We start from the raw sequence: 27,590 nt of genomic DNA, 5'->3' as shown, positions 1-27,590 counted from the left end.
CCAATCTATCCCGAACACAGTCACGGCTCGGGTCCTGACGCTCAGCGCGGAAGAAGGTAGAAGAAACCTATTGCGAGCCAGTCATTTTATTCTTCAATCTCTTCCGAGTACGATACTTCTTCTTCGCCATCCCTGGCGCCTCTTCTGGTTGCCACTCGTCTATTGTAAGAGATTGAGCGCTACGGGATTCCCGCAACGGGTTTCGTTCCACTTGGCGGCCCTTCTAAGCGCCACCAACCCCCACTAAAAGTGAACAAAAGCTTAACCGGAAGTACCGCGAAAGGCGGGCTCGGGGTACGGACTGCCGCGTATTCCTAAGACTTCTCGTAGGTACCCCTTCTATAAAAGACATTTTCATAGCGACCGAATCTCGTCTCTCAGGTCCTCGTCAATATCTAGTTCGCGGGATTTCCTTCGCTTCTTCTTGGCTAAAAGCTGAAGGGCAATAAAATAGGCGACACCCCCACCCTCTGGAGAACCCTTCGGAACCCCCTTGGCTTCTCTCTCTCCCTCCTCGCTCCGGCGGCGGAGATACTTCCCTATCTCCTTACTCTTTTTAGAGAGCGAGAGTGTCTTGGCCCCGTAGACGAACGCGGCCCACACTCCGGGACCAATAGTGATTACGGAAGACACGTACGGAGAGGCACGGCCACCGGGCGATACATTGATTAGTTTGAGTACTCGACGACTATATATCTGGATGGGGCCTCTTTCGACCTACAACTTGGCCGCTCTGCTTTTTTTAACTCCATCTGGAAATATATCGCGCGCTCTCTTTCTGTTTCTCGGGAATTGGTTCCGGTTTTGACCAAGTTTATGTCTGTACTGTAGCCGCGTTTCGCTTCTTGACCTTACGCGAACGCTTTTGTCAGATTTATACGGGTTCTTTTTATTCTAGAAAAAGCAACATACCGGTGATCGCGTAGTTGTAAAAGCAATATACGCCTTTCCCGATACTGATATTGGGAACGAAATTTATCACGAGTATTTCAATTTTTCCAGCCAAGTGTATTACAATTTTATCGTGTTTCCCTATACGTACCCATTATAGGATATGCTATTGTATTTACTATTATTTTATGGAAAATACTTTATAAAACAGTCGCTTTAATAATATTTACTCTTAACTTAATCAGGTTTAGGCCAGGTAGAACCAGGGCCGGATTTAGAGATCCTGGGCCCATAGGCAGATAAGGAGTCTGGGGCCCCCTTTTCAGGCGCTGCATTTACTCTTATCCCTGGAACTAGGCAGCTAGGCTGTCCCTGAATTTCCAACAATCATCGACTAAATATGCGATAATTATGCAACATTGCGATTTAAGGCTGCGTCCGTAAACTGCCAGGCAGAAATTTTGGTAATTTTAAAACAAAATCTTCTACCTAGGAATTTCTCCAATATAAATTACGATTGATATTATAGATTTATGACTTCGAATACAGTAATTACGGTCACTGGAGGGCCCCTTCCAAGGATGGCCTAGGCGGATATTCGGCACTGGGTAGAACAGCCGTTTATCTTTCACATTACGTAATATCTAGTTACTATTTTCATCCACCTAAGACGCGTAACGGACCCATTTACTCCCCTCCATAAATCCTAATAATTCCAGAAGATGGGAAAATTCTTTGGTGCATTATGAAGTTCGTATCGGAGTACTTTCATTCCGGCGTTTCTATTTGTGTCGGGAAACGATCCCTAGCCATTTGTTTTTGAAAAAATCGACTCCGCTCTATTCGCGAGCGCACGGTATTCTGCCCAATGCGAATAGCGTGAGTTCAAACGGTAAACACGACTGAAATTGCTCGCTGGAGTACTATATACTTTATAAAACGGCGAGCCTACGCTTTATTTTCTAAAACAAAAAGAAATGAAGACGTAAAATGCAACCGGTGATAGACTATCTCGATTTTTCCAGAGGGTCTTCTACCCAAGCCCACGCGTGACTGAAATGGATAACTTTATCTTTAAGATATTCGTTTAAAGCTGCAGTTTTCACTGGAACGTAGATTGCGGAATCCGTGAAGCCAACAGTCGCCGAAAAATAGCAACGCCTGAATGTACGGCACCCGTGCGAATAACTCCGCTACGCTCGTTTTTCACACGTTTTTGGTTAGTGAAAACTAAACTTTAGCGCCAAAGAAAATCGGGGATTGGAATATAGAATTTCTTCAGCGTCCGGATGCGCTATCTCTCGAATAAAATTGAGAAAGTGGGACTTCGCCAGCCTCTCGAAAATACCGAGGATATTTTAGTGGAGGCGGAGGACACTGAATAAGAAAAATATCGCGTATAAATCTGGAGCGCGTGTATAAGACAAATCACCGAAGAAAGAAGGTCTGGAATGGCATATTCGGATGGAATTGATAAAATTCCCTCTATACAACATAGTACAAAGGGGGCTCTTTTATTCGACTTCTCATTGGTTGTCAAGTCGAGCTGCCTTACGAAATAACATCTCTGTTATTCTGTTTTTGAATTATCGTACTCTAGTTTCAAAGCTCTAGACGTATTGATCGTTATTTTTCATAAAATATTACTTAAATGTAAAATAACTGAAAAAATTATTTTAATTTGTAAAACTCTTTCTCAGTTCGACTATTTGTAATTTATAAAGTTTTGGATGAAGGATGATGCTTTTAAATAAAGTAGCCAAGTATAGCTCGCAAAGATCAAATACATTTCTTAGTCTAAATAAGAGTAATATTTTATTCGAAATTTGTTTAATAATTTACGTCATGAAATTCCATTTCAAAATGAAATACATTAACCTTTTTTCCTATTATAAATAGGATTGAAACCCTCGATATTAAAATATCGAATATTTGTACACATTTATTTGTATTTGAAATGCGGTTATGTAGAGTTTAAAAATTCACACTAAGTGAAGATATCAAAGAATTATTAATTTATACTTAAAGGGGAATTGTCACCACCCTAAAATTGGTTAAAAACCATTTAAATGGATAGAATGCGTCCGAAAATGGTTATACAAAAAAATTCATGTTAATATTTCCAGTATTTGATTTATTATTAGCAACCAAATTTCGGGTTTTATCCCCACGACTTGAGAATCTCAGAACCGCTTGGTTGAACCTACCTGCAGCGCCATCTCGTGAACGAAATATTATTTTTCCCGGTTTTATCGTTTTTCGGTCGGAACTGTCGTCCGTTACGACATTCTCCTTGGCTTTTTAACCGAGTTATATTCGTAGATTGTAGTTTATCGTGTTTTTTAAAATGCCTTACACGTCGCCCTTTCTCAAATTTTTGCCATTTCATTCTTTTGGCGCTGCACGTAGGTTCAACCGCGATTTCTGAAATTTTGGAGCTGTTTGATGTAGGTTGCGGAAAAAGTAGCGTAACCTTTTAAATATTTTTCCAATAACCATAAAATTTCAGGGACATAATCATTAATATATTTTCTATCATTCTATTAAAAAACCTCGTAAATTTTGGTTTTGGTGACAATTCCCCTTTAAGGAAAGTGACTTTGTGGAGACGAGTTTTAGAGTTTCTGTCAATCTACCTTTCGGTCTGCTAGTATGCTCCGCCCCTTAAAATACCATCTCATTGGCTCCCTAAATCTAACGTCTTCCTACGCGATTGAAATACGTATAGTAAACTTGTCGAGGTTAGCGGTAATAGTTAGTGTAGGGAGCTGTTGGGTCGATCTCGTGGCATGCAGGGCTTGCCACCACCCTCCTACGCATTGTAACCCGGCCACCTGAATTAATGGCTTCTAAAGTCGCTTGATGACTTAGGCCTAAGGTGGTGCCTTGGGTATTAGCCTAGCTGATTATTATTATTATTATTATTATTATTATAGTGATGTTTTTTCTTCCCCACTTTCGTGATGGTTAGGGGAAAATAAGAAAAAGGTGTCTCCTTAACTATAAAGAAATAAATTATTGATGATATATACTAAATTAGGATGGGAATGATATTGATGTTGTTATTGTTTCGGCAGGTGCCATTCTCGATGCGGGAGACAACGAAGAAGAGTTGGCCTTGCGAACGGCCATCGAGACGATCAACAACGATACGCAGATACTTCAACACGCTCGCATCGTACCTCATATCGTCAAAATAAAAGGAGACGACAGCTTTCGAGCGGCCAAATTAGGTAAGAAACCAGTCAAATATTCCAAACTCCCCGTAACTCCAGACAGTTTCTAGAGTATGGAGCTACCCCTTGAACTCGCCCTCTGGCTGGCGACTTTCCACGCAGCTCCCGATTTGATCCTTCGCTTTCCCTTTGTCCAAACAAAACGTTTGATGCGTTCTTCGTTTTGTTCGTTTCTGTCAGTGTGCTCTCTGCTCGAGAAAGGCGTTTCGGCCATTTTTGGGCCAACTTATCCGTCCACGAGTGTGCTGGTTCAGACGACTTGCAAAGTGATTCAAGTCCCTCACATCGACCTGAACTGGAGTATGCGATCTACCAAAACCAATCTGACAGTCAATTTGTATCCCCATCCTGGTGTTCTCAGTAAAGCTATAGCCGAATTAGTCCTTTCGCAGCATTGGAAAAGTTTCACTATCATTTACGAAGAAAACGAAGGTAAGAGCGTCTCTCTTCTGGCTCCTCTTCCTTTTAATCCCGAAGACGTTCGTGTTAATATTGTGTTTTTTCCCATCACGGACGGGTGCCTTCTTTCTCGTTCTCGGGGAGTCTTTGGGGAATGCAGCCTTCCTTTTACGACACTAGCCCCGGTTAGCTAATTTCCTGACTCGCAGTTAGTCAGCACGTCCGCCAAAAAGAGAGAGATGGACGGAATTAGATAAATGTTAGAAAACCCGTTCGCTATGCGAGGAAATTGCTCCGTATAATGCGGAAAATATCTGGAGACTAGATGAAATGTCTCCGATCCAATTTAATTAGTCTCGAAAACCTGGATTCCCGTAAAGGAAATAGAGTTTCATTAAAATAGACCTCTATATAATTTCCTATGGAGTTGGTTTGGTTATAGTCGGGTTTCCAATACGAATGAGATTTGCATTTGTCCCTGTACCAAAAAAAAAGTTGGATAGTTGAAAAAGAACGGGGGGAAAAGCTAATGCTTCGGAACCAACGACTCGAGTGACACAGCCAGCCGACCGTCCTCTCTATCTCTCTCTGACCGTCCTCTATATCTCTCTCCGACCTCCCTCTCTTACTTAAAATAAATATACCCCCGTAATGACCGCTTCTTAGTTCAACACCGTTTAAAAATGGCCAAAAACGCGCTGCATCTTTGGTCACTTCTACCGGATCTTATGTACTAGAAAAATTACGCATTAATTCCGGAGAGTTGTAATAATATTTCTTAGGACCGGCATCTATATCGGGATACGCCTTAAATGCTTCTTCTGGTTTTCTCGTTTCGAGTTCTTTCCATTAAGAAAAGTTTTTGTCGGGAGGGGGCGGATTTCTGGGTCGTTTTCCACTCTTTAAAACGTAGTTGGATCTTTAACGACCCCCCAAAAATATGTCGCCTTTTTATTTTTCATTTCTCTGGCGTGTCATATTCCTTAACGGCCACGGACCCGCTCTACCCGAGTTTACGACCTTTTGGAAATAATTTTCTCCATCCTCCTTCCACCTACAAACACGATGGGTGGAGGCATCTGGGAGCCTAATGGCTTAAAAATCAACGTTGAAAAATAATAACCGCGACCCCCACCTCGGACATTAAAATATATAGAAAATAAAGTACTACTAACACGCCATAAAAATGTCTACTTTTTACGCTTTTTATGTGATGAAACCTACGATTTGTAGGCATAGCTGTGTCTATATAAAATTGAGTTTAGAATGAGGGAGTTTTTTTCCAACATTTTGGAAGGTGTATATTATTTAAGTTACTAAACATCCTCTAGACCAATAAAGTCTTATATACCTTCCTGAGCAGGCGAAATAATTAAAATTTCACTTGCTTACACGTATTTCCCAAATCGAACCAGTATTCATTTGCCTTTGCTCTCATTGTTTTTCGTACCACCGTTATACTACTTTCGCCACCCCTCAAAGAGCCTTTAATTTCCCTTTGGTAATATCTTTCACCGCCGATGCTGACTTTCAACTCGTAGCATTTACCCTTGCTGCCGACTTTCACCATGGCTGGAGGTGAACATTCACTTAGGTAGGAGGAGCTGAGCTTTGGAAACGGCCTTAAACCCCTACTTATTGTTTGTGAAGGGACAAAGGTCAAACGTTTTATTCCTTTAAAATTAATATAAAATTATGAGGTGATCTAAAAAAAACATCCCTGTCTTAATAATACAGATAATAAACGAAATGCTTCTTGGTAGCTATTTCATGCACCCATAACGTTACTTAAAAATATTTAAATAATGTAAGGTGTTACTTAAATTTAATTCCCACGTCCTTATGTTTTTCTTAAAGTTAGTGCTCTGTTAGACTTAAGGGGCCCCTTAAAATCGATTCAGTACCCCTAGGTAAAATTTAAAGTAGCCTAAAACCTGCGTGGTCTATCCTGGCTCCACCACGGCTTATTGCTAAAAGTCATAATATTTTTGTTTTTACAGGAACTGTAAACACTTGTGTGCCTATTAACAAAAATAATATCGACCTCGTACCCTAGATTCGAAATCACTCCTTTTCACGTTCTCAATAGCGTTTACCCGCCTCCTGCCGCAACTCCAATAAAAATTAGCTCCATAGTTACCATGGTAACTAACAATAATAATATTAATAATAATAATCAGCTAGGCTAATACCCAAGGCACCACCCCAGGCCTAATCCATCAAGCGACTTTTAAAGCCATTAATTTAGATGGCCGGGTTACAATGCGTAGGAGGGTGGTGGCAAGCCCTTCAGGGCATGCCACCTAGGAGCAACAAACACAAGGAGAACGCAGCTAGCCTTTAAACACGCTAACGCAGTGCTGTGTACAAATTTCATTGGACGAGCCTTTATGCTGAACTTTTCACAGAAATGGGGTAGACAATTTCGGAATTTTCAAATTATTGACGATCACATACCCGTTATTAAGAGGTAGATATTCAAAATCTGAAACTCCTAGTGGCTACGTCCTCAACTATGCATTTCTGAAATAAATTTCGCGAAATGCATTATGAATGCGCACAAGCCGTGCGCGAACGTCTTACACTTAGATCCACGCAGGAGAAATCTCAATTTGATCGCTTTAAATCTTAAAATTAACACTTATCTTTGTGAAATGAGCCATTCAGCAGAACCTATAACTGTCTATTAGAAATAAGAGTTGTGTTCCTGGAGGTATTTTTTTTTTAATATTTGAAATGTAGACGCATTTTGTGTGGCATTTATCAACCCGAGCGTGGCTGCTCTACCAAGTAAGGGAATATTTTAGAAGTAGAAATTTTGAAAAAGAAGATGTCGCTACTGCCCTATCGTCGTACGTTAATTTTCTTCTCTCCAGAACAATCATGGACCCCAATGGTAGACCTTTACTTATGGGGACTTATGATAGGGTAACCTCAACAAGTTTTTATGGGAGGGGAAACCGAAGAGCTCGGAAGAAAACCCCTTAAACCAGTGGGGAGAGAACTTGCAAACTCAACGCGGAAGTAGTTGTTCCGAGTTTTCACCCTGTGTGACAACTATAGATAGGTCGATTTTTCGGAGGTCACGGGTCGGAAGAGGGTTAATCACTTAGTTATTTCGAATTTAGGATACAAGGTCTTCATATATTTGCTATTAAACAGCGCTTCACTTACCAAATTCCGTGTGTACGGTTTTCCCCCGCAGCGTTGATTCGTCTTCAAGAACTTTTGAAAATTCAGAATGTCAAGGAGGTGAAAATCGCGCTTCGACAATGGCGAAAAAATACCGAATACAAGAAGTTGCTAAAAGACGTCGGCAAAACGGGGGAAACCAACATTATTTTGGATATTCCGACGGAAAAGGTCCCCGATGTTCTTCGCGAGGTAAGACTCCTGCAGTTTCGACTCCTTCTCCTTGAAAGTATTTTTTATTCTCTCTGGCCCGTTCCTAATACCTCTTATAAACTCGTTTCCTCGGGCAAACTTTATTTTCCCTTTCTATATATCATAGCCGGCTTAATGTAGCGTGCTAGATTCGGTTTTTCCCTTATCGAGTTCATCGTTTTGAAAATTCGGCAGAGTAGAACGGATTATGTCTTTGAATATGAAATGCGCATCCCTAACAAGCAACGAGCCAGCAGATTATATCCCGGCTTCTCCGTGGAGTAAACGTTGCGCGCCAAATATTAGATTTCCATTAAGCCAAAACCAACTTTTGAGAAGTCAATATTCACGTTGCATTCCCAGGGCCGCCAACGTTTCGCGTCGAGAACTTTTTAAGACTTTTTTATTTTATATTAATGTTTTCGCTATGAACAATTTCGCTTCAAAATTGAGTTAAAATACTATAGCGTAAGGCTTCGCTTCTTGTTTATGCTAAATTCTATAGCTATTTCGTTCAACTACCCATTATTTTTAATTAAAAGCAACCTTCTAAAATAACAGTGAATTTAAAAATCTTTTAGTGGTATAGAATCACTAATTTTTGTCACGGTGTAGTAATAATTAAAAAGTATAAGTTTATTACGGAATACTCATGAGGCGAATGGATTTAATTATAGTATAAATATGACGTTATTATACCTAATGTTAGGAGTTGATAAATAAGAATGTTTGACATGTAACCTTTACACTTGACAAAGGATCTTGTAAGACCCGAAACGTAGTGTCGGACGTTGATGCTTTATTACACATCACGGTTCTAATGTTTGTATTTAATTTTAGTTTTTTGAAATAAATTTTAATTAAATCCATTCGCCTCATGAGTATTCCGTAATAAACTTATACCTTTTAACCTTTTAGTGGTAACTTCGGATGTACTAACGAATAGTCCCCGGTAGATTACTTATCCGCGGTACATACCTGCGCTGCTATTAGAACACTTCTACAGGCGTAAATAGGTCAATTGTAGATCACATTTAGAAAATTAAATTCCAACAATGCGAACGGGTCTGGAAAATGGGAAATTTTCTCTCCATAAATCAAAAGTTTTCAGAAAACAAACTTATTTTTTCTTTATAATAATAAATATAAAGAGCGAGTATACGTAAAACGTATTGACGCGCGCGCTCCCAAGTAATCAATCTAACCCGAAAATGCGAAGGCATTAAACGCGAAGAGACAGCTTTTTCGTGTAACATAACGGGACTGGGATTTCCTTTCCCCCCCCCCCCTTCCCCGACGTTGTCTCTAGCGACAACGACTTTTTTTTTCGTAGTTCTTTCGAAATGCGGGGGTGGGTGTATACGGACCCTTATACTAGGAAATATATAAATATTGCATCGACAAAAAAGATAGCTCTTAAGAGCCATTTCTTCACTCTCTTTTTATCGTCATCTTCCTCCTCCGTTTCCTCCTTAAGTTAAAGATGATAAGGTGGGTCGCCCGATGAGGAGAGCGCGGCTGGCAGCGGGATAATTTATCATTTCGGCTTTAATAGGCTGCTGCGGGGAAATGGAAATCCAGATACTTACGGGACGCCAGCCTAACTGTCTAAAAAGTTTCTTATATACTACTTTTATTTTTTTCTCCCCTCTTTTTTTGTCTTTTCTATACGGCACCGTCTCTTCTGGCTGTACTCCCGGCGTGGCATCTCCGCGTCTCCAGGCGCAGAGCGTCGGGATGATGACAGAATACCATAACTACTTTGTGACATCCCTGGTAAGTACGCCTTTACCTTGAGGCGGGGTGTAGCCTCGGGCAACTTTTCGATCTTCGGCTTCGGGGTCCCCAACCCCTCATTGAAGCCCGTTTCGTCTTCCTTTTCTAAATCCATTCGCGGTCATCTAAAACTCATTTAGGCCGCTTGTCAAGAAAAAGCCAAGCTTAGCAACCTCCGAAGGCCTTGATATACTTACGCGCCCCTAGTTTTTAGTCCGACCGTACAGTCCTATCGAAGGTAGTGATGGTGGTAAAGTTTGCGACCTTCCTATTTGAGTTGTTTGTTAATCCCGACTTAGAAATAGCTTTTCTTAAATCGGATTCCATAAGGTCGTTTATATTTATGTCACGGTTTATTTACATTTAGGTTTATATCTTTCGGTATACGCGTTTGATTTTTCTCGTTTTTCATCCCGCGCGTGATTAGGATTTGCATACGTTGAATTTGCAAGAATTCCAGCTAGGCAGAACCAACATTTCGGGATTTCGATTAGTTCAAAGAGACATTCCCCTTTTCTCCGATAAAACCAGAAGTTGGGTCATGGGCGAAAAATATCACGCTCTACAAATGCACAATCAAAGAAGACCCATCAAGGTAAACAAACACTCTTCATACTTAAATACCGCCTAACTCTGTCTGACCAGACTTTATACAAGTTAGAAGTCCATCAGGGTGATGCTTTTAAAAACAAGTATAATTTGAATGACGCGTTTTGGTATCTCTGTTAAAATATACACGGTGATTTTCAATAGAAGTAGTTTTAATATAACAATTTTTTTAAACTGACATAGCGTCCAAAAAACTTTGAAATAAAACCTAGTTTTTCCTTTTTTTAAATTTTTACTTCAGCTTGTACATTTTCTACACGTGGAATCAAATCTAAAAATAATAAGACTAATAAAATCCATATATCAGAAGGCGTCGGCCAACCCACGCGAATTTGCTAATATTTGTCGAGTAATTTCCCGGGTCCCTGTACAAATATTTAACGTTGCCATAGCGCGCTTTTTTCTCCCCTTTTTTAAAATTAAAATTTTCGTGAAAATATGTGGGTTTTAAAGAAAGATTTTTGGAGCTCGCTATAAAGGAACGAAATTTTTCGAAAGCAAATTCCTTTTAGACCCGGAGGCTTTCATTTACTTTTCGGCTTTTCGATTCGATAGGCGTTAACTACGTTTTTCTTTTCTATCTACTTTTTCGCGCCTTCTTGGTCGGTCTAGACCTCGATCGGCGTGCTATTTGACGCCGTCAACACCTTCGCCAAAGCCATTCACCAAATGGGCCTCAAGCAGACAATCCAGAGCAAACAACTCAGCTGCGAGAACGTTACCATTTGGCCCTATGGCATTTCACTAGCTAGTCATATGAAAAACGTAAGTCTGCCGCGCTTCTTTTTATAGCTATTTTCCGTTCCAAGATAAGCGTATAGAGAGACCAGGTGATCACGCGATGGTCTCAAGGTCGAACCCTTCCAGCCAAAATTTGGCAATTTCGAATAAGCTGTCGGTTTAGATTTCGATCGTTTGAAATGCGCGGGAGGGGGAGAGCGAATAGGCTTCGGCCCGAACGATCGCCACGTTGCCCTCTAGCGTCAAAGATGGTCTAGCTAAAGAGGGATTCCGAAATATCCAGAAATATTTTTATTGTTATTCAGAATCGCCTCGAAGAGCTGGCACGATCCATCTCAGGCGGGTTCGCTGAACAAGATGATTGGCTTTAGGCCTCGACCCGCTCCGCGCCACCCTAATAGAGTGACAATATAAAAGGGTACGATTTCTTTCGCGGGGACACCGACCATCTTTTTTTTTTGCCGCTCCAGTCTGACTAAAGGATTGTCGGGAAGCGGGAATAAGTAAAGGAAACACTCTCTTCCGCGGTTATTGCCGTTATACTGATTTGGTACCGAAGTACCGGCGACTGCGTGAACGCCATACCAGTCGTGGTTTATCTTTCATATTTGGGGCCGGCTAGTATGGCCATTCGCCCTTCGGGCCTCTCGTTTTTCTTTCGTGGCCCTGTTTGTTCGCGGTTTTCGGAACTAAAAGGGAAGCAGCCCCGAGCTACGTTTGCTAAAGATTTTTGTTTTGTTTTTTCGCTGAGTAGTCGAAAATCTAAAAGCTCTCAGTCCGGTAGCGCGAGCTTGGAAAAGTTGCAAATCGACCGAAAAAGCCAAATTTTCGGAAAACGCCAATTAGTGGGAAGAAGTAGAGAGGGTGGGGAGGGGTCGAAGGACTTTTCCTTTAAACTCTTTCTTCGTCGCTCGCCACTCTCGCCTCCCCGTCGTCAAATTTCAAAAGAATATTCAAATTGGAAATGAACCCGCAGTCACCGCGTAACTTTATATCGACAGCGCGCTTTGCCTCGAATTCTGAGGCTTTATATTTCTCTTTCAACGAAAGGAAATTTCTTCCCTCTTTTCCTCGAAGACGTTTATAATGATCCGTTTTCGAAGGGCTCAAATGATCGGGCTGCGCTTAACGAGACTCCCGCGCTCATTTATTTTAAGGTGATTTATTCGCGTTTCCTTTTTCTCGTAATTTTCTTTAAACACTTTCGAGTGTTCTTTTAACGGCATATTTAAAATAATCCGCTTTCGAATCTCTTTGTAAATGACTCGACGGAATAAAATGCCGCGTAAGATTACGTTGAGTGGGCTCTAAACTAGCTCTATAGTTCTCGTATTGACGTCTACTTTTCTTCTCCATATCAGGGTGCGGGAAGTTTGCTCGTGGAAATTAGGGATTTTAACATCCGACTTTTCTTGGGTTTTGTTCCGAACAGACAATGTTCAACGGTACCACGGGCCCAGTGGCTTTGGACAGCGACGGCCTCAGAGTGAAGTTTGTTTTGGATTGCGTGGAATTAAAGAGAGAAGGCTTGACTAAAGTAAGTCTCATTTGTTGTTTTTACTTATACTTAGTTATCTGGTAATGGTATACGCGTGGTTTCAATCGGTTCCTTTGTATTCCCTGGTTGCAGGTTGGCACTTGGGATCCAGTAGATGGAATCAACATTACCAGGAATTACACGTCTGTCTATCAGGAGGTGATTCAGTCATTGAGGAACAGGACCCTCAAAGTGACTACCATCTTGGTAAGAACGGCTCGTTAGGTCTTACCATCAGTCTATAATATTGTTCCATAAGTTTGTCATTTTGGGGAATATTTTACTGAGAGCTAGTAACGGAGTGACGTCATCACAAGAAGAAAATCCCCCCCCCCCTAGCTACCTTTGACCAGGGCCGTCTTTAACCTATTGGAGGCCCTGGGCACATTAGGATAATGGGGTCCTTATTACCTTATCGGTTATCGTTTGATGATCTGGCAGGAACTAGGGGGCTCCTATCGATCGCGGGGCCCTGGGAACGTGTCCAGAGTGCCCAGTGAGAAAGAGGGGCCTGCCTTTGACGCGTTAGCAAGCGGACGCAAAACGGCGACGAAGCCCGAAATGCAGTTTGTCTCGTGAATAGCATGTGAAAAATAGGAAGTGTCACACTTATGTAACAATATTATATCCTTATGGTCTTACATATATATATACTCTTCTATGGTACGACCCCTGCTACAATGTCGCCGGCGTATACGTACCATCCAATACCGCTCGAATTAATTATGTCCTTCTGAGAATAGACTTTGTTAAAAAGAACCCGCGGATAATAGGTTCTTTTTAGCGCGGTCTCTCCTCATTGTTAAAGGCAATGATGTAAGATTGATTGAATGTTTACTGGCAGATGCAAATAACAATGTCGGGCAGTTCTGTGGTGCGTTTTCTGGTGCTGACCATTTGAGGTTTCGTTTCTAGCTTACTTACGAACTAAAACGCACGCGTCACAACGGAAAGTCGCCTAAGACTATAAGGATAGGAAGATGAACGATAATTGATGTTGGTGGTGCTTATAATAAAAACGGTTATATCCCGTTTAGTTATTAAATATGGAGGTAACGTAATCTATATTTCATCCAAACCTAAACGAACATATTCGGCGTAAATTCAGTAATTTTAAAAACGGAAAACTTAAATGCCCATCAAATCGATTCTTAAAAATATAGTATCAATCTTCCTCTACTCTTGCCTATTTAAGCTTCACTTTAAAAAAAAAGTATCTCTCACTCTCTCTCTCTCTTTTAAAACTTTCCGTTATCTATTTCTTTTTACGAACAGTCTTACATCTTGGTTTTCTATTAAAAGACGCTCAAAATTGTACGCATTTTTAAATTACGCACGTTTGAGTACGGGACACATGTATGAATGTTTTTAGGAATAAATTTTTTTGAAAAAAGTTGATGGAACTAGAGAGTCTTATTGCCTTTTATCAATATACACATAGAACACTTGCTTTTTTTTCATAAAGACGATATTTCCTCTCTTTCAAATTTATTATTTATATTTCTTAAATAATACTCCGGCGATTTAACGTTTTTGACGCGTTACCCACCGGAGGATTTCCGTAGCGCGCCGCGCCGTACGAGGAAGGTAGCGAAGAAAAAACCGAAAAAATAAACAAGCAATTTTTTATTCATGAATTTTATTTTTCTTCCGTCTTGCCAGTATTGAAAAGGGCGCGTCTCACCTTTTTATACGGGCCAGAGATAGTGATAAAGCCTCTTTCCTCGCGCTCTTCCGGTTAGGAAAGGAAGCCCCCGAGCGTTACCAAAATGTCAAAGAGAGAGAAGGACGAGAGCTTTCCTAGCTGCAGTATAGCTTACGATCCGGAGAAGGGTAGATGCGAATTGTCGAATATTACGTATAGCCCCGATGCGCCGTATATCCGGCGCTCGCCGTTTCTTAACGCTACTTTGGACCAAGAAACACGCTCCCGCCACGTTTCGCGTATAAAGCGTAACGAGCTAACGCGTCGTCGTTGCGGATTCGAAGTGAAGCCCGGGGAACCCCCAGTATTTTAGCGATAAGCCGTATTCCAGGGGTCTAAAAAGGCCCAGGTGGCTCCTGAAAGATAGAAAGCTAGGAATAAAACGGGGAATAGCGTTTAGCGTTGAGGCGAAAGGGGACATTTTCAATGGCGTTTGGGGAAATATTTGCGAGAAAAATTGATAGAGTGAGGAGTGATATTATGGGCGGGAACGCGTTAAAGTCAATCCCGCGCCGGCTCTGTCTGGCTGCGAAGAGTGTCAGAAATCAGAAGTCTCCTTTTTACGTCCTATTTCCTCTCTTCTTCTTCTTTCTACGCTCATTAATCGAAATGTTTAAGGCAATGACACTCTTTAGTTCATCACCTCAAAACTGACAAAATATATTCGCGGGCCGATCAATTACAATTCGACGATAATATTAAGCCGGGGACACGATTAAGCTTATCGAACACGATATACGCGGGCTATTTTAAAGGGGAATTGTCACCACCGTAAAATTGGTTAAAAACCATTTAAATGGATAGAGGACATTTCTTAGTCTAAATAAGAGTAATATTTTATTCGAAATTTGTTCAATAATTTACGTCATGAAATTCCATTTCAAAATGAAATACATTAACATTTTTTCCTATTATAAATAGGATTGAACCATCGATATTAAAAACTCGAATATTTGTACACATTTATTTGTATTTTAAATGCGGTTATGTAGAGTTTAAAAATTCACACTAAATGAAGATATCAAAGAATTATTAATTTATACTTAAAGGGGAATTGTCACCACCCTAAAATTGGTTAAAACCATTTAAATGGATAGAGGACGTCCGAAAATGGTTATACAAAAAATTTCGTGTTAATATTTACAGTATTGAATTTATTATTAGCAACCAAATTTCGTGGTTTATCCCCCCCCCGACTCGAGAATCTCAGTACCGCTTGGTTGAACCTACCTGCAGCGCCATCTCCTGGATGAAATATTATTTTCCCCGGTTTTATCGTTTTTCGGTCGGAACTGTCGTCCGCTACGACATTCTCCTTGGCTTTTTAACCGAGTTATATTCGTAGATTGTAGTTTATCGTGTTTTTAAAATGCCTTACACGCCGCCCTTTCTCAAATTTTTGCCACTTCATTCTTTTGGCGCTGCACGTGGGTTCAACCGCGATTTCTGAAATTTTGGAGCTGTTTGATGTAGGTTGCGGAAAAAGTAGCGTAACTTTTTAACTACTTTCCCAATAACTATTAAATTTCAGAGACATAATCATGAATATATTTTCTATCATTCTGTAAAAAAACCTCGTAAATTTTGGTTTTGGTGACAATTCCCCTTTAAAGGGGCGTAAACGTCAGTGATGGGCTGCTAATTGACGGGGCTAAATAAAAAGAGTTCCTGACATTAGCAGTCTCGGGGTGACGTAATTTATCGTACAACAGCGCGGTTCGGGTCGGGGTTCGCCAAATTGCGAGACAAGGAGGTACATTTTTGGCTTTCTCTCTAACGCAGAACGATCCCTACATTATGTTAAAAGACAACGCGGATAAACTGACTGGCAACGATCGATTCCACGGCTACTGCGTCGACTTGATGACTGAAGTCGCTAAATTGCTGGAATTTCATTATGAATTCCGTCTCGTTCGGGACAACTCTTACGGGTCCCGCAACGATAAGGGAGAATGGAATGGTATGATCCGGGAGCTCATTGACAGGGTAAGAAAGACACTTTTTTCTTTGCATTCTCCGCTTAAGGTTGCGCCCCTTATCCTTAACGCGCGCGTTTCCGCGTACCTTTAATTCCATTACTCGGAGGGCACTGTCTTCGTTATACCCGAAGCTAAACCCGAAATCCCGGCTCGGAACATTGATCCTTTCAATTGTCCTCTATTCGATGTTATCATTCCAGACGGTCCTCGCGACAAACTCTCGCCAATATTTGCCGGCGCGCCTCGGATAGTACACTATCGCGTTAGACTATACGCTTTATATTTAGAAAGCCATAGTACGGAACCTAATGGAACTCGTTAAGAATTCTGGCCGCGTGAAAGAAGCGTCGAGGTAAATTACCATGTATTATCTTCCTTTGGAATAACTGTTGATCCTCGAACCATAGAACGCGGCGTTCCTTTGTTCGCGTTGCACGCGGTGTTTTCTTAATCGGAAAGCCTTTTAATTAAGCCAAAACGCTCGAGGCGAAGCGGATTTTAGGGGCGAGACAGAGAGAATATATCGGTTAGTTTCGTACGCATCTTAAGCGGAAGTCTTACGCGAAGTTTGGAATAATTTTGAAAATGGCGTAGAAGGATGATTACAAAGTTTCGAGGCGAATCACGCGTTTTACCGACACCGCGGGCATTCTCCGAAATTCGGGCCGTTTTGTAAACACCGATGTATAATTTTCTATCCATCGCCTTTACGCGAGGTATTTGTAAGTTTCGAGGCAATAAAGTCTAAAGAAAATTCTTAACAACCCGAAATAGGTCAGATTTGCCGAAAGATGGGCGCGCGTGTTTCGGCAAATAAATGTATTTTCCTAATATGTAGATCCCCGATGGCGATATTATTCCATCTCGATGGGCTTTAGCTTCTTCGGCTCTATTCCGAAGAGAAAAAAAGCGTGTACGGTAAATTGAGCCCCGAAAATGGATATTCGTTTCCCTAGCAACGAGGATTCGAGGAATTACCAAACCCATTTATAAGAAAACAAACGCAAAATGGGGCAGCACTCGATCGAGTTGCCGGGAGTTTTCTATAGAATATAGGGAATACGCGTTGAGGAGGGCGCGTTGAGAGGCCGAGAGGAAGAGGCGCGATTCTGGTCGTAAGCTTATTGTCTTTCCGATAATAATGGCGCGCGGGGCTAATGCCGCGCTGAATCCGAATCGAATAAAGCATCCTCCTAAAGCGGCGCGTTGAGAACGACGAGAATAGCGAAAGAGAGAAGGATATAACCAAGAGGGTGCGCGGATAAAGATTGTCCGCTCTCCCGTCCCTCTCTTTGTATCGTTTAATGACCTTTTCCGATGGAAAATAGCGGGTCGACTATAGCTCCGCGCTCGCGTCCACCGGCTTCCAGTACCGAGGAATTGATGACTCGCGAGGGCCAGATAGCGGGAGAGACCGCTCCGCGATTATGTTCCTGGCCATTGGCAGAGTGATAAACGCGTGCGGTCCGAGGCCTCGGCGGATTCGCCTACGACCCCACCTCCCTCGTGATTATAGCCGCCGCCGCCGCCCGATACATTTGTCTTTCCCGCTGGAGGACGTCCAGCTAGTCGGGGTTGACGACGCGAGTACCTACCAGCCAACTATCAACGATCCGAAACGCTGGCTCGTGCCGAAATATGTTGCGCCACGCTCGTCCCTTCGTTTACACTTCTGACGCGTTGTTGGCCATTCCCTCTCTCTCTCTCTCCATCTTCTCTCCGGCGTAAACATTAGCTCGATTGAGAGTTCCAAAACCTCTGGCTGTGGCTCTTGATACCGAGAAAACACCCCGACCCCTGGAGACAAAGAGGAGAAGGAGCGGCACGGAGTGGAAGAGAGAGAGAGAATGAGTTCCCGTATTTATACTTGCAAATATAAGGGCGACTTTAGCGCGCGATTTCCCTCTGTTTACTGGAAAATCTTAAGAGCAAATTTATGACGATTTCGGCGCGCTGCGAACCAATGTTTCGGAACTTTACGCTGATCCTGCCTTTTATATCGCGCCCGTTCTTTAGCCTAGCGGGAGACTGCTCCCCGAACCAAATTACGGCCGATCTGTCCAACAGTTTTCTATTGTTAAATTTTATATAAAAAAATCCCAAATATCTCGGATGCTTCGTATATTTATTTTTATATCGGTTACGCGCGGGTAATGAAAAAGACGAAAACGCATTTGGAATTCGATGAGCCCTATGATAACGTTCTTTCCCATTCGGTATACGGCTGTCGAAGGCGGATAGCTATCAAGAATTTCAGACTTTCCGTAACGGGAAAAGTTTCGACTTGTATACATTTTTTCGTACGTATCAAAACCGTATACAACCGAACCAAACAGCGTATACAAAAATAAAATTCTCAAATTTTTTATCGAAGTTTAGGATAATATTACGAAATGCAGCCTCCAAGCGTTCCCTTCACCCTGGTCGTCTGTTTTCACTGACAGCCCCATTTCGGGTCCCCCTTCCTTATTCCGCCGAAAAAAATAACAGAGGAAAGAAAACACTTTGCAGACGGGACTGTATAAACTTTCCGCTTTTCATTGATCGTCGGGCCGCTGCTAGCGCGGCCGGGGGCGACAAATCAAGCATCCCTAGCGCCATCTTAATCCGATATTTTCGGAACACGGCGCGTCTCCTCCTTTTTCCTCTCCTCCGTTTTGTATCGTAACTGGCTCGTTCCGGGCGCTAAGGCCTCGGCTGCTGGAACGCGGTTGGTTCCCGGAGACGGCCACCGACGTTGATGGTATAAAAAGAGCGCCGCGAAGAGGGGAGTCCCAGCTCGCTGGATCGATAGTAATAAGACGGGCCCGGCCGCTCCGAGGAAAAGCCGTAGCTGCAAAGTGGCCTGGATGGATTACCAGAACCGCGACGAGTGAAATTGGAACTCGTCGGACGGGTTTTCTTCTCTCTTTTTCCCCTATATGTATTTTTCTTCTTCAGTCCGTTCAGTCGGGCTCCGTCGTCTTGGAGATGGAACTTTTTACCAACTTCCTCCGATAGAAGAAGCGAAAAACATAAAAGGCGATCCCGGCTTGGCCCGTCGCGGTTCTTTCTAAGCTTCTCGCAGAAGGCCCTAGGTGACACCCCGCGATACGGAAAACAGGAAGGAAGGGGAGGGCCACCATTAGATAGAGCGGCCCGCTAGCTAACGTTGTAAAAGCTCCGAGATAGACCGCGCTCCTACGTCCTTACACTTTTAAGGCGTATGGCGCGGCTCTAGGTACAGTCTGCTCCTTCGCCTCTCGGAGCTAGGTGTCAGGTAGTCGCGGGTGGCGCGCCAGAAAGCTCTTTGTCTCTGCCGCTTGGCCATTCTTTTCTTCTTTCTTCCGCCGATAAAGAGAGACAATCGAGTGATTTAGATTTCTCCGTCATGAACACAGCTTCCGAGTAATTAGATTTCGGTCGTTTAAGAACGACCGTTATTTTATTTCTATCACGCTACGGCCATTTTAGGGTATAGCTCCCTTCCTTCCTTCGATCTAATCTCGACGGTAAAACTGTCCGAAGCCCGCGGCTTGTCTGGCTCCGGAAAAAGCTTTTAGCTTATTTAATTACCGATGCGTTTTAAGCGAAAGCCTTTTTCTCGATTAAAGACGGCCAAATAATCCGCTGAAAGTATTAAACCGAATTGTTTCTATATTCACGCGGAATATCACCCTTTTATAGGCATATCCGATCCGAGTACGAAACCGCTGGTTGATATACGCCTTTAAATTAGACAATTTCTATCGAATCAGCCGTCTCTCCCTCCATTCTCTCGAGCATTCCTTGGCCGTATTGAAATCGAAGGCGACGTTATAGTTCATTCGCTTATTCGGTAGGGCAATAAGGTTCCATCTCGAAGGAATCCACTCTGCCATTATTAATTAAGCGGAAGGCATTTCTTTTCGCGGCGAAACACGCGAATGCCTCGACGATTGATTTTGTTCGAGATTCGATTCGAGTTGGTGGTTCGCTTTAGTATATTAAGATCATGGAATCGACGAAGGTCAAACTTCGCTAAACCTAAGCCTCCATAAAATGTAAACCTCTAGAGATCGACGTAGCTATATTCGTATGGCTCGTAAATATCTTCCGCGGTATTCGACGGGGTTGAATATTGGGCGTTAATTTTTCCGTGTCGATGATATTTGGGCGCAGGAAGCTGACTTGGCCCTGGCCGACTTAACGATCACGTACGTTCGAGAAGAGGCGGTCGACTTCACGATGCCTTTCATGAACCTCGGCATCAGCATTCTCTTCCGCAAACCCAAGAAGAACGAGCCCAAGCTCTTCTCTTTTCTGGCTCCGCTCTCTCCCGAAGTGTGGGTGTACATGGCCACCGCCTACTTGGGGGTCAGTATGCTACTCTTCGTCGTCGCCCGCTTCACACCTTACGAATGGGTCAACCCTCACCCGTGCGAACCGACACCGACTCTCCTGGAAAACCAGTTCAGTCTACTCAACAGCTTCTGGTTCACTATCGGCTCTCTCATGCAGCAAGGATGCGATATGTGTCCGAGGTAACTATACACCTTCTAATTACCGGCGCCATTAGACGGAAGTTCGGAAAAAGATCGCGCGGAGTATATACCGAAACGACGGGGAACTATGCAAATTTAAAATACGCTTTAGGGTATAGAGGGAATTTAAATTAGGTAGAACGAGGGCCTTACGAAATATTATTTTTGGGAGTCTCGAGTTGGTCGAGAGGAGCGGCTCTAAAATTACCAAATTACGGAAGAAAACAATTAAGTTGGACTAACCCCCTTTTCCCAAGATCCCTTTTATTCCCACCAAATATTCCTTTTCCCGTTAACCTCGAGCGGTCATAATAGTCGGCCCGCTGGGGATTACCTTTTAATTGAAGCTGGCGCGGGTCTGGTGACAGCGGGCAAATTATGTTTACCCGCCGCGAGAGGTAATTCAATAGCTGACTCCGCAATTGATAGTATAATTTTACGAGTTTACGACGTTTTAGGATCGCTCCGTCAGTCCGACAGAAAGAGATACGCCACTGGGAGACGTCATTCATCGCTCGGTTCCTCCTTTTGACGCGGCTGAGGAAATCGGGGCCCTTCCCGCCTTTCCGCGGCCCTTGTCACTGGCGATCTAATTTCCTCTTTCACCTTTCTCCGTCCGCAGGGCCATTTCCACCCGCGTACTTTCTGGTACGTGGGGTTTCTTCACTCTCATTATGATCTCATCTTACACGGCCAACTTGGCCGCTTTCTTGACGTCAGAACGCATGAAGTCGCCCATCGAAAGCGCCGAAGATTTGGCCAAACAATCTCGTATTCATTACGGTTGCGTCAGATCGGGATCTACTCAGGCTTTCTTCAAGGTACGATAAGCGTTCCATCTTCTCGCTTTCCCGGTAGTTCTCGCTTAGACCTATAAGCCCGGATGAAGATACGAGTGGTACATTCATCCTCGATGCTCGCCTTTTACGCTTTGTCGGACGCGATTCTTATTTTCGGTAAACTCTAGAGGTGATCTATTATTTATCCGAGCGCAAATTCTAGGACTGGCTTTCGTCTTTTTCTCGCTGATAATTTCACCTTTTGTATTCGTTGTTGTTTGCGATTCTCACGTTTGTTTTTGTATTCAACCACTAAAAAATATAACGGCAAACATTGGGATATTCGCGCGCGCTTACCGCGAACGTCTTTAGCTCCCTCTTTTTAAGCCCCTCAAAATAACTAAGCGATTTTTATACTTTTATATCTTTTTATTTTCATTTATTCGTTTCGGAAGTTCAGACACGCTTTCGCTTTTTTTATCTTCTAAGCCGTGTCCCGTGTGTCGCCGAAACTTTTAAAAGATTTCCGATTTTCTATCTTATTTTTACTTCGTTCGTTCTCGAAGGAATCGAAAATTCCGACTTACAAGCGAATGTGGAGCGTAATGGAATCAGCCAGGCCGACTGTCTTCGTCGACTCGAACGCCAAAGGTATCGAGCGCGTTCAAAAAGGAGACGAACAGTACGCCTTCCTGATGGAATCCACTTCGATCGAGTATATCACGGAAAGAAAATGTGAACTCACGCAAGTCGGAGGACTCCTAGATTCTAAAGGATACGGAATAGCGACACCTACTGGTAAGAACCTTACGCGCTCTCCTTCCTAAACAAAGAAAAAACCATTATTAAATTACGTATCAAAGCCCGAGGAAACAATCTCCAGTTACAAAATCATACATTTTGACGTATAAAGATTTATCGACAGCATTTGTACATCAAGCCGATTTCGGCATTACGTATTCTTAGGAGACGTACGAAGGGAGGTGCTAAGAATGATAGAATTTTTGAAACGTACCTCGCTTTTCATCTGAAAATCCATTATTTCCTTCGACCGGATATAGCGAGATAAAGACGGCTATAAAATGAAGAGGGCTATAGGGTATGGCCCTTTTCCTCACACCCCGCTCATCTTTTCCATTTCTCGACGTCATTTTCTCGATACTTTAATCCTTTTAAAAAGAGCTCTTTGAAGAAGCTCGCTCCGCGGGCCAACACGGCTACGGAGAAAACCTTTGATAAAAAGATGAAGCTCGAGGAAAAAAAGCAGCTTTCGCAGTGGATTACTCGGAAATCCTTTGCCAAAGAGTGGCGTATACAAGGACTTACGTAACGTTATAAGCGCCGTCGGAACCTCATTTAAAAAAACCTTTATGTCTCCATCTATCTAACTGCCCCTACATTTGTTGATTTCTTTAGTATAATCATATGTAACATAATCACTCATAAGTATGCCTCGCGATCACATGATTTCATTTCCATGATACCCTTTTGAATAGCGCAAGGATTATAAGCATTTTTGCATTTTTGGGTCCGCTCAATGTATGTTCCACGTGAAAAAGGTTTCATTGAATTTTTTTCAATGGAAATATTATACAGAGGCATACTTATGAGTAATTATGTTACATATGGTATAATTAAGGAATATACGCGTTTGTCACTACCACTGACCTACGTCTTAAGTGAACTTACATAAGTTGGCCTAGTTATACGTGTCGGAGGGTGGTGGCGAGTCCTTGATGCCACTGGAATATATATATATATATATATATATATATATATGTGTATATATATATATATATATATATATATATATATATATATATATATATATATATATATATATATATTGGGAAGGTTAAAGTGATTTTTTCGGCGAAGCACTTTTGTAATAAAAGGTTCTATCACTCTATCTATTACTCGTCGAAGTTGTCGAACTAAAGATAGTCTTCGCTTTTTCGGAGAAAGTGTCAGAGGGCGACAATTTGTCTCTTTTAGTTTTCTTTCGCGGTGTTTTCTCTCGTTGTAGTGGCAAATGTTGTAAGACTCGTTGCGTAAAGTCTTACAATAATAAAAGGGTTGGGAGTCAGCGACCCGAAAATAACTTCGGGCAGATCGAAATTGGAAACGAAGATAGTGCTTAATTGGACCAGTAGCCACCTAACGTTTGATTCATCGTTTCTGATTCGAGGAACTTACAAAGCCCCCTTTAGAGTTTCCAATTGATCGTCGCAATGTATGTTTAGATAGGTTGTATTGATAGGAGATTCTTCGGAATGATTACGGGTCGCTTTGACGTCCGCCGTTCGCGTTAAGTCTAACGTATCGTTGTTGTCGTAGGTTCTCCATACCGGACACCCCTTTCTAGCGCCATTTTGAAACTCCAAGAAGAAGGCATGTTGCACGTTCTGAAGGAGAAATGGTGGCGTAAAAAAGGAGGTTTACGCTGCGCGGAGGAAGCCAATAAGAAGACGACCATTCTCGCGAGCGAGCTGGGAATGGCCAACGTCGGAGGTGTCTTCGTTATCCTGCTCGCTGGTCTAGGACTCGGTTGCATTATCGCATTCTGCGAGTTTATATGGAAGTCGAAAACGACGCCCCGAGACGACCGGGTCAGCTCCATGGAGTTGACCAAGAGATACGAGTACAGCACCTACTACAAGGCCGGACACGTCGGTATCAACGACGTCAATTTCATCGAGGACTCGACCGAACAACTCAGAGCCAGCTAACAAAGATTTCACCCACCGACCAACGCGCGGCGCCACCAAACGCCGTTCCATTCTCGCTCTTTCAACGATGGTGCTCAGGTGAGAAGCTTTTCCTGTCTATTAAACCCCGTCTTCTATACTAATCACCACCTTTTTCCGTTTCTCTACTAACCATCGCAGAAGTTTCATTTAATCGATGCGGCGATTTTTCATCCGCACATTCGAGGACCATAACACACGCATTAACACACACATTCCCTGGTTGCCTTGTCCCTCTCTATGAATATGTCAGAAATTCTTCTCCGATCGAGGAGTGGCCGCCTCGCCGGAACTTCTCGCGTTTTTTACAGACACCGACTCAATCGTACTTGAGCTATAAGATCATTCTCTCCTCGTTTTGGTCGGTACATGATGTGTAAACGGACAATCAGTACCTCCCCGTTAAGTAACGGTCGGGCCACTCTTTCACGCGGTGGTGGTTCGGCTTAAACAAACATCGCGTGTGTTGGACATTATTAGCGAAAAGAAAAGGGAGAAAGGAACGTTAAAACGTCTTGGAAATATAAAGCGAATTCGTTAGTGTGACGATGATTCGGTCAATTGTAACTATCTCTATCTCTCTCTCTCTCTCGTTACGAGCCTCCAGTTCTCTTTTGTGGTCGTGCTTTGCCGTATTATATTCTATACTCTAGACGTATGATCGTGTTTTTTGGTACTTCTAGCTTTCGACAGGCTCAAGATGTATAGAAAGACATATCAGCCTTCGTTTTCCTCTCCGTGTTTAACCTTTTCTTTAAACAAACACTCTCAACTTTGCTACTTTCTTTACTTAACGCGAACATGGCTTACTAAAAAGAGGTTGCTTCGATTTATTCTGTGTACGTTTTATTTACGTTTTATATAACCTGATATAAATGGCGCGATTCGTTTTCGCGATTTTATCGATAAAAAGAAAACTAAGATCGATGTCGTAATCGTCGGGTTTCTCTTTCGATCTTTTATTTTCATCGAATCTGTACACGCTTTAAATCCGACCTCTTCTTAATCTTCTCCCGCTAGTGATGAAAGTGCCATCTGGTGCCCGTATTGTAAATTAAAAACGATCAAAATCACGACCTTTTATATATATCTCTGTATTAAAAGAAGGAACAGTGAACTAGCGCCAAAAACAGCGCTGAAACTGAAGAACAAAAAAACGGCGTGATCATGCCGGAACGGGCAATTATTTTTTAATATATATATATTTAAAAAAACACCAAACGTAATAGATTTCGTGTTTAAATTAAAAACGAAGAAAATATATAAATCACGTAGACAAAATTCCCTTTAAAAAATACCACGCTGTATAAAAAAAAATATGATAACTGAAAAGAAAGGGTGCTAAAAATATTGTACAGTTCGGAACTGTTCGGTTCTGTCGTCTCTTCGATTCTACTCACGCTCGATTTAGTCGGAATCGAATTCGGAGCAAATGGCGTCTGAAGTTGTTTTTTTTTTTGTTCGAAAAATACCGAATGCGCGTCTGTTCGGAGGTTTGGCCCCTTCGTGAACTTTCGCGGAGGCCCACGCGCGAGACTTGATCGATTATTTCGGCACAGTACGTTTTCTACGCCGATGGCGCGTTTCAACCTTCTAAAATTGCGCGCCGGAGTTCCTCTTTAAGCGAGTAGGCTCGCTCGCCCACTGAAATTCCTTAACTTTCCCCTTTCCGCCTTCCAGAACGCGTCGCGTACGTCTACGGAGTCAAAGCTTCGAGAATGGCGGGACCGCGATCCGTTCGGGAGTTTCAGCGAGCGAACCCGCTCTCTTTCATCGCGACTGCGAAAAGATTAGGCCTTTAAATTGAGGTCTTTAATACCGTATAAGGATCATCATCGTCCGAGATCGGACGCCTGGCCAAGCTATATCCCCGCCATCGTCTGGGATATATCTCTTTCAATATTTTCACGTATCTCTAAGTATGTAAATTTTTGAGGATTTGAAAATATGACGAAAATCGGCTGGCAGGAGATAATAACCTCGTCCTGAATATAACGGCCGAGATAATGCATCGTTAATACGGATCTTTATTGTATAAACCAAAAAATTGGATGACAGGTTTTCTACGCTTCCGATGAGGAAAATATTAAAGCGAAGAAAATATTATTAATAACAAAAAAATTTAACAAAAATAAACCATTAAATAATCAAATCGTGATATCTTAACATTTTTTGCATTTTTCAAAAAAAACGCGCGTTTGGTTTCTATTCTGCACACTTCTGACTATTTCGACATTTCGATGTATAAAAAGTGATCATGTAAACGAAGCTATATATATATAAGAAAAAAATATTATTAAAAAAGAAAATTATCGGAGGTTGTTTTGGTAAAACAAAGGAAAGATGAATTGTTCTCTCCCGATTCAATATATGATACAAAATTTTAACTATAAATAAAAAGTACGTTACTCCCATTGAAATGCTTACGTCTCTTAACCTACTAACGTTACTAAAATTTTGAAGTTTCTTCGTTAAAGGGCAACGCAAGTGACCATGCAGGGGGGTAAATTATCTTATAGATAAAAAGAACGATTGCGCATGCGCTATCTGCCATAGCCTTTCCCTCTGTAAAAAAAGCAGAACCATATTTGCCGAATTTATTTTGTATAAATGCGCCTCTCGCGGTTTTCACGCAAAATCCATGCCAAAATGGCCGAGGAAAGTGAAGTCTCCGTGCTTACCGACAAATCGGATCCTAAACTTCTACAAAATAAATGTAGTAAAAAAAGATAAATATTCTGTCGGGGTATAATGATAGGGAAATTGTTAAGGGAGACGGGATATAGGAGTGTGTGTGGTGTTGAATTTTCTTAATCCAATGTGAGGCTAGCGGCAGAGATTTACCGCGTCCAAGGCCTAATGTTTCAACTTCCATTATTAAAAATATTCAATTCACAAATAATTTAATTCCAAAACATTGTTAAATCGAAAATATCAAACTCTCGGAAACTAACCCAGTTCTTTTCTCCATAATAAATAAATTAAGCTAGGCCTAAATTCCTGGGTTCGTTGATTGCGAGCTAACTCAGCGAAGAAAATTGAAAAATTCGCGAATGAGAGCGAAATTGCGCCACGTGGCTACACCAAGGAGAATAAGGCTTTCGCGCTGTATAAAATCATCCTTGGAAAACCTACTTACGGCTTGTTGAAGAAAACATAGTCCCCCCCCCCCCTGCATGACCACTTGCGTTGCCCTTTAAGATACGGTATATTGTATAAAGGTACCAAAGTAGGTCATAAATAGACCAGTGTCCATCGTGAAGCCACCCACCAGGACCTTATCCGCACTTTGAAGGATCATTTCT

At 42.2% G+C, this 27,590-nt stretch overlaps 1 protein-coding gene across 1 annotated transcript in view; it reads left to right on the top strand.

Moving 5' to 3' along the window:
* LOC149932720 (glutamate receptor ionotropic, kainate 2-like) overlaps positions 1-26,599 on the top strand; it is a 65,217-nt gene extending 38,618 nt beyond the window's left edge. The window contains exons 2-15 of the mRNA XM_090155154.1: positions 3,969-4,124; positions 4,308-4,559; positions 7,732-7,910; positions 9,633-9,686; positions 10,114-10,281; positions 10,908-11,060; positions 12,469-12,573; positions 12,667-12,780; positions 16,061-16,264; positions 20,398-20,759; positions 21,382-21,580; positions 22,105-22,336; positions 23,876-24,345; positions 24,427-26,599. Of these exons, the coding sequence (XP_090011280.1) occupies positions 3,969-4,124; positions 4,308-4,559; positions 7,732-7,910; positions 9,633-9,686; positions 10,114-10,281; positions 10,908-11,060; positions 12,469-12,573; positions 12,667-12,780; positions 16,061-16,264; positions 20,398-20,759; positions 21,382-21,580; positions 22,105-22,336; positions 23,876-24,267 (2,570 nt within the window). The 3' untranslated portion in view covers positions 24,268-24,345; positions 24,427-26,599. The remainder of the gene's footprint in view (positions 1-3,968; positions 4,125-4,307; positions 4,560-7,731; positions 7,911-9,632; positions 9,687-10,113; positions 10,282-10,907; positions 11,061-12,468; positions 12,574-12,666; positions 12,781-16,060; positions 16,265-20,397; positions 20,760-21,381; positions 21,581-22,104; positions 22,337-23,875; positions 24,346-24,426) is intronic.
* The last annotated feature ends 991 nt before the right edge of the window (positions 26,600-27,590 follow it).

Source organism: Leiobunum rupestre, chromosome 8, assembly GCF_980474605.1.
Source record: "Leiobunum rupestre chromosome 8, qqLeiRupe1.1.hap1, whole genome shotgun sequence".
Lineage (NCBI taxonomy): Eukaryota > Metazoa > Arthropoda > Arachnida > Opiliones > Sclerosomatidae > Leiobunum > Leiobunum rupestre.
This window is presented reverse-complemented; position numbering and strand designations above follow the sequence as displayed.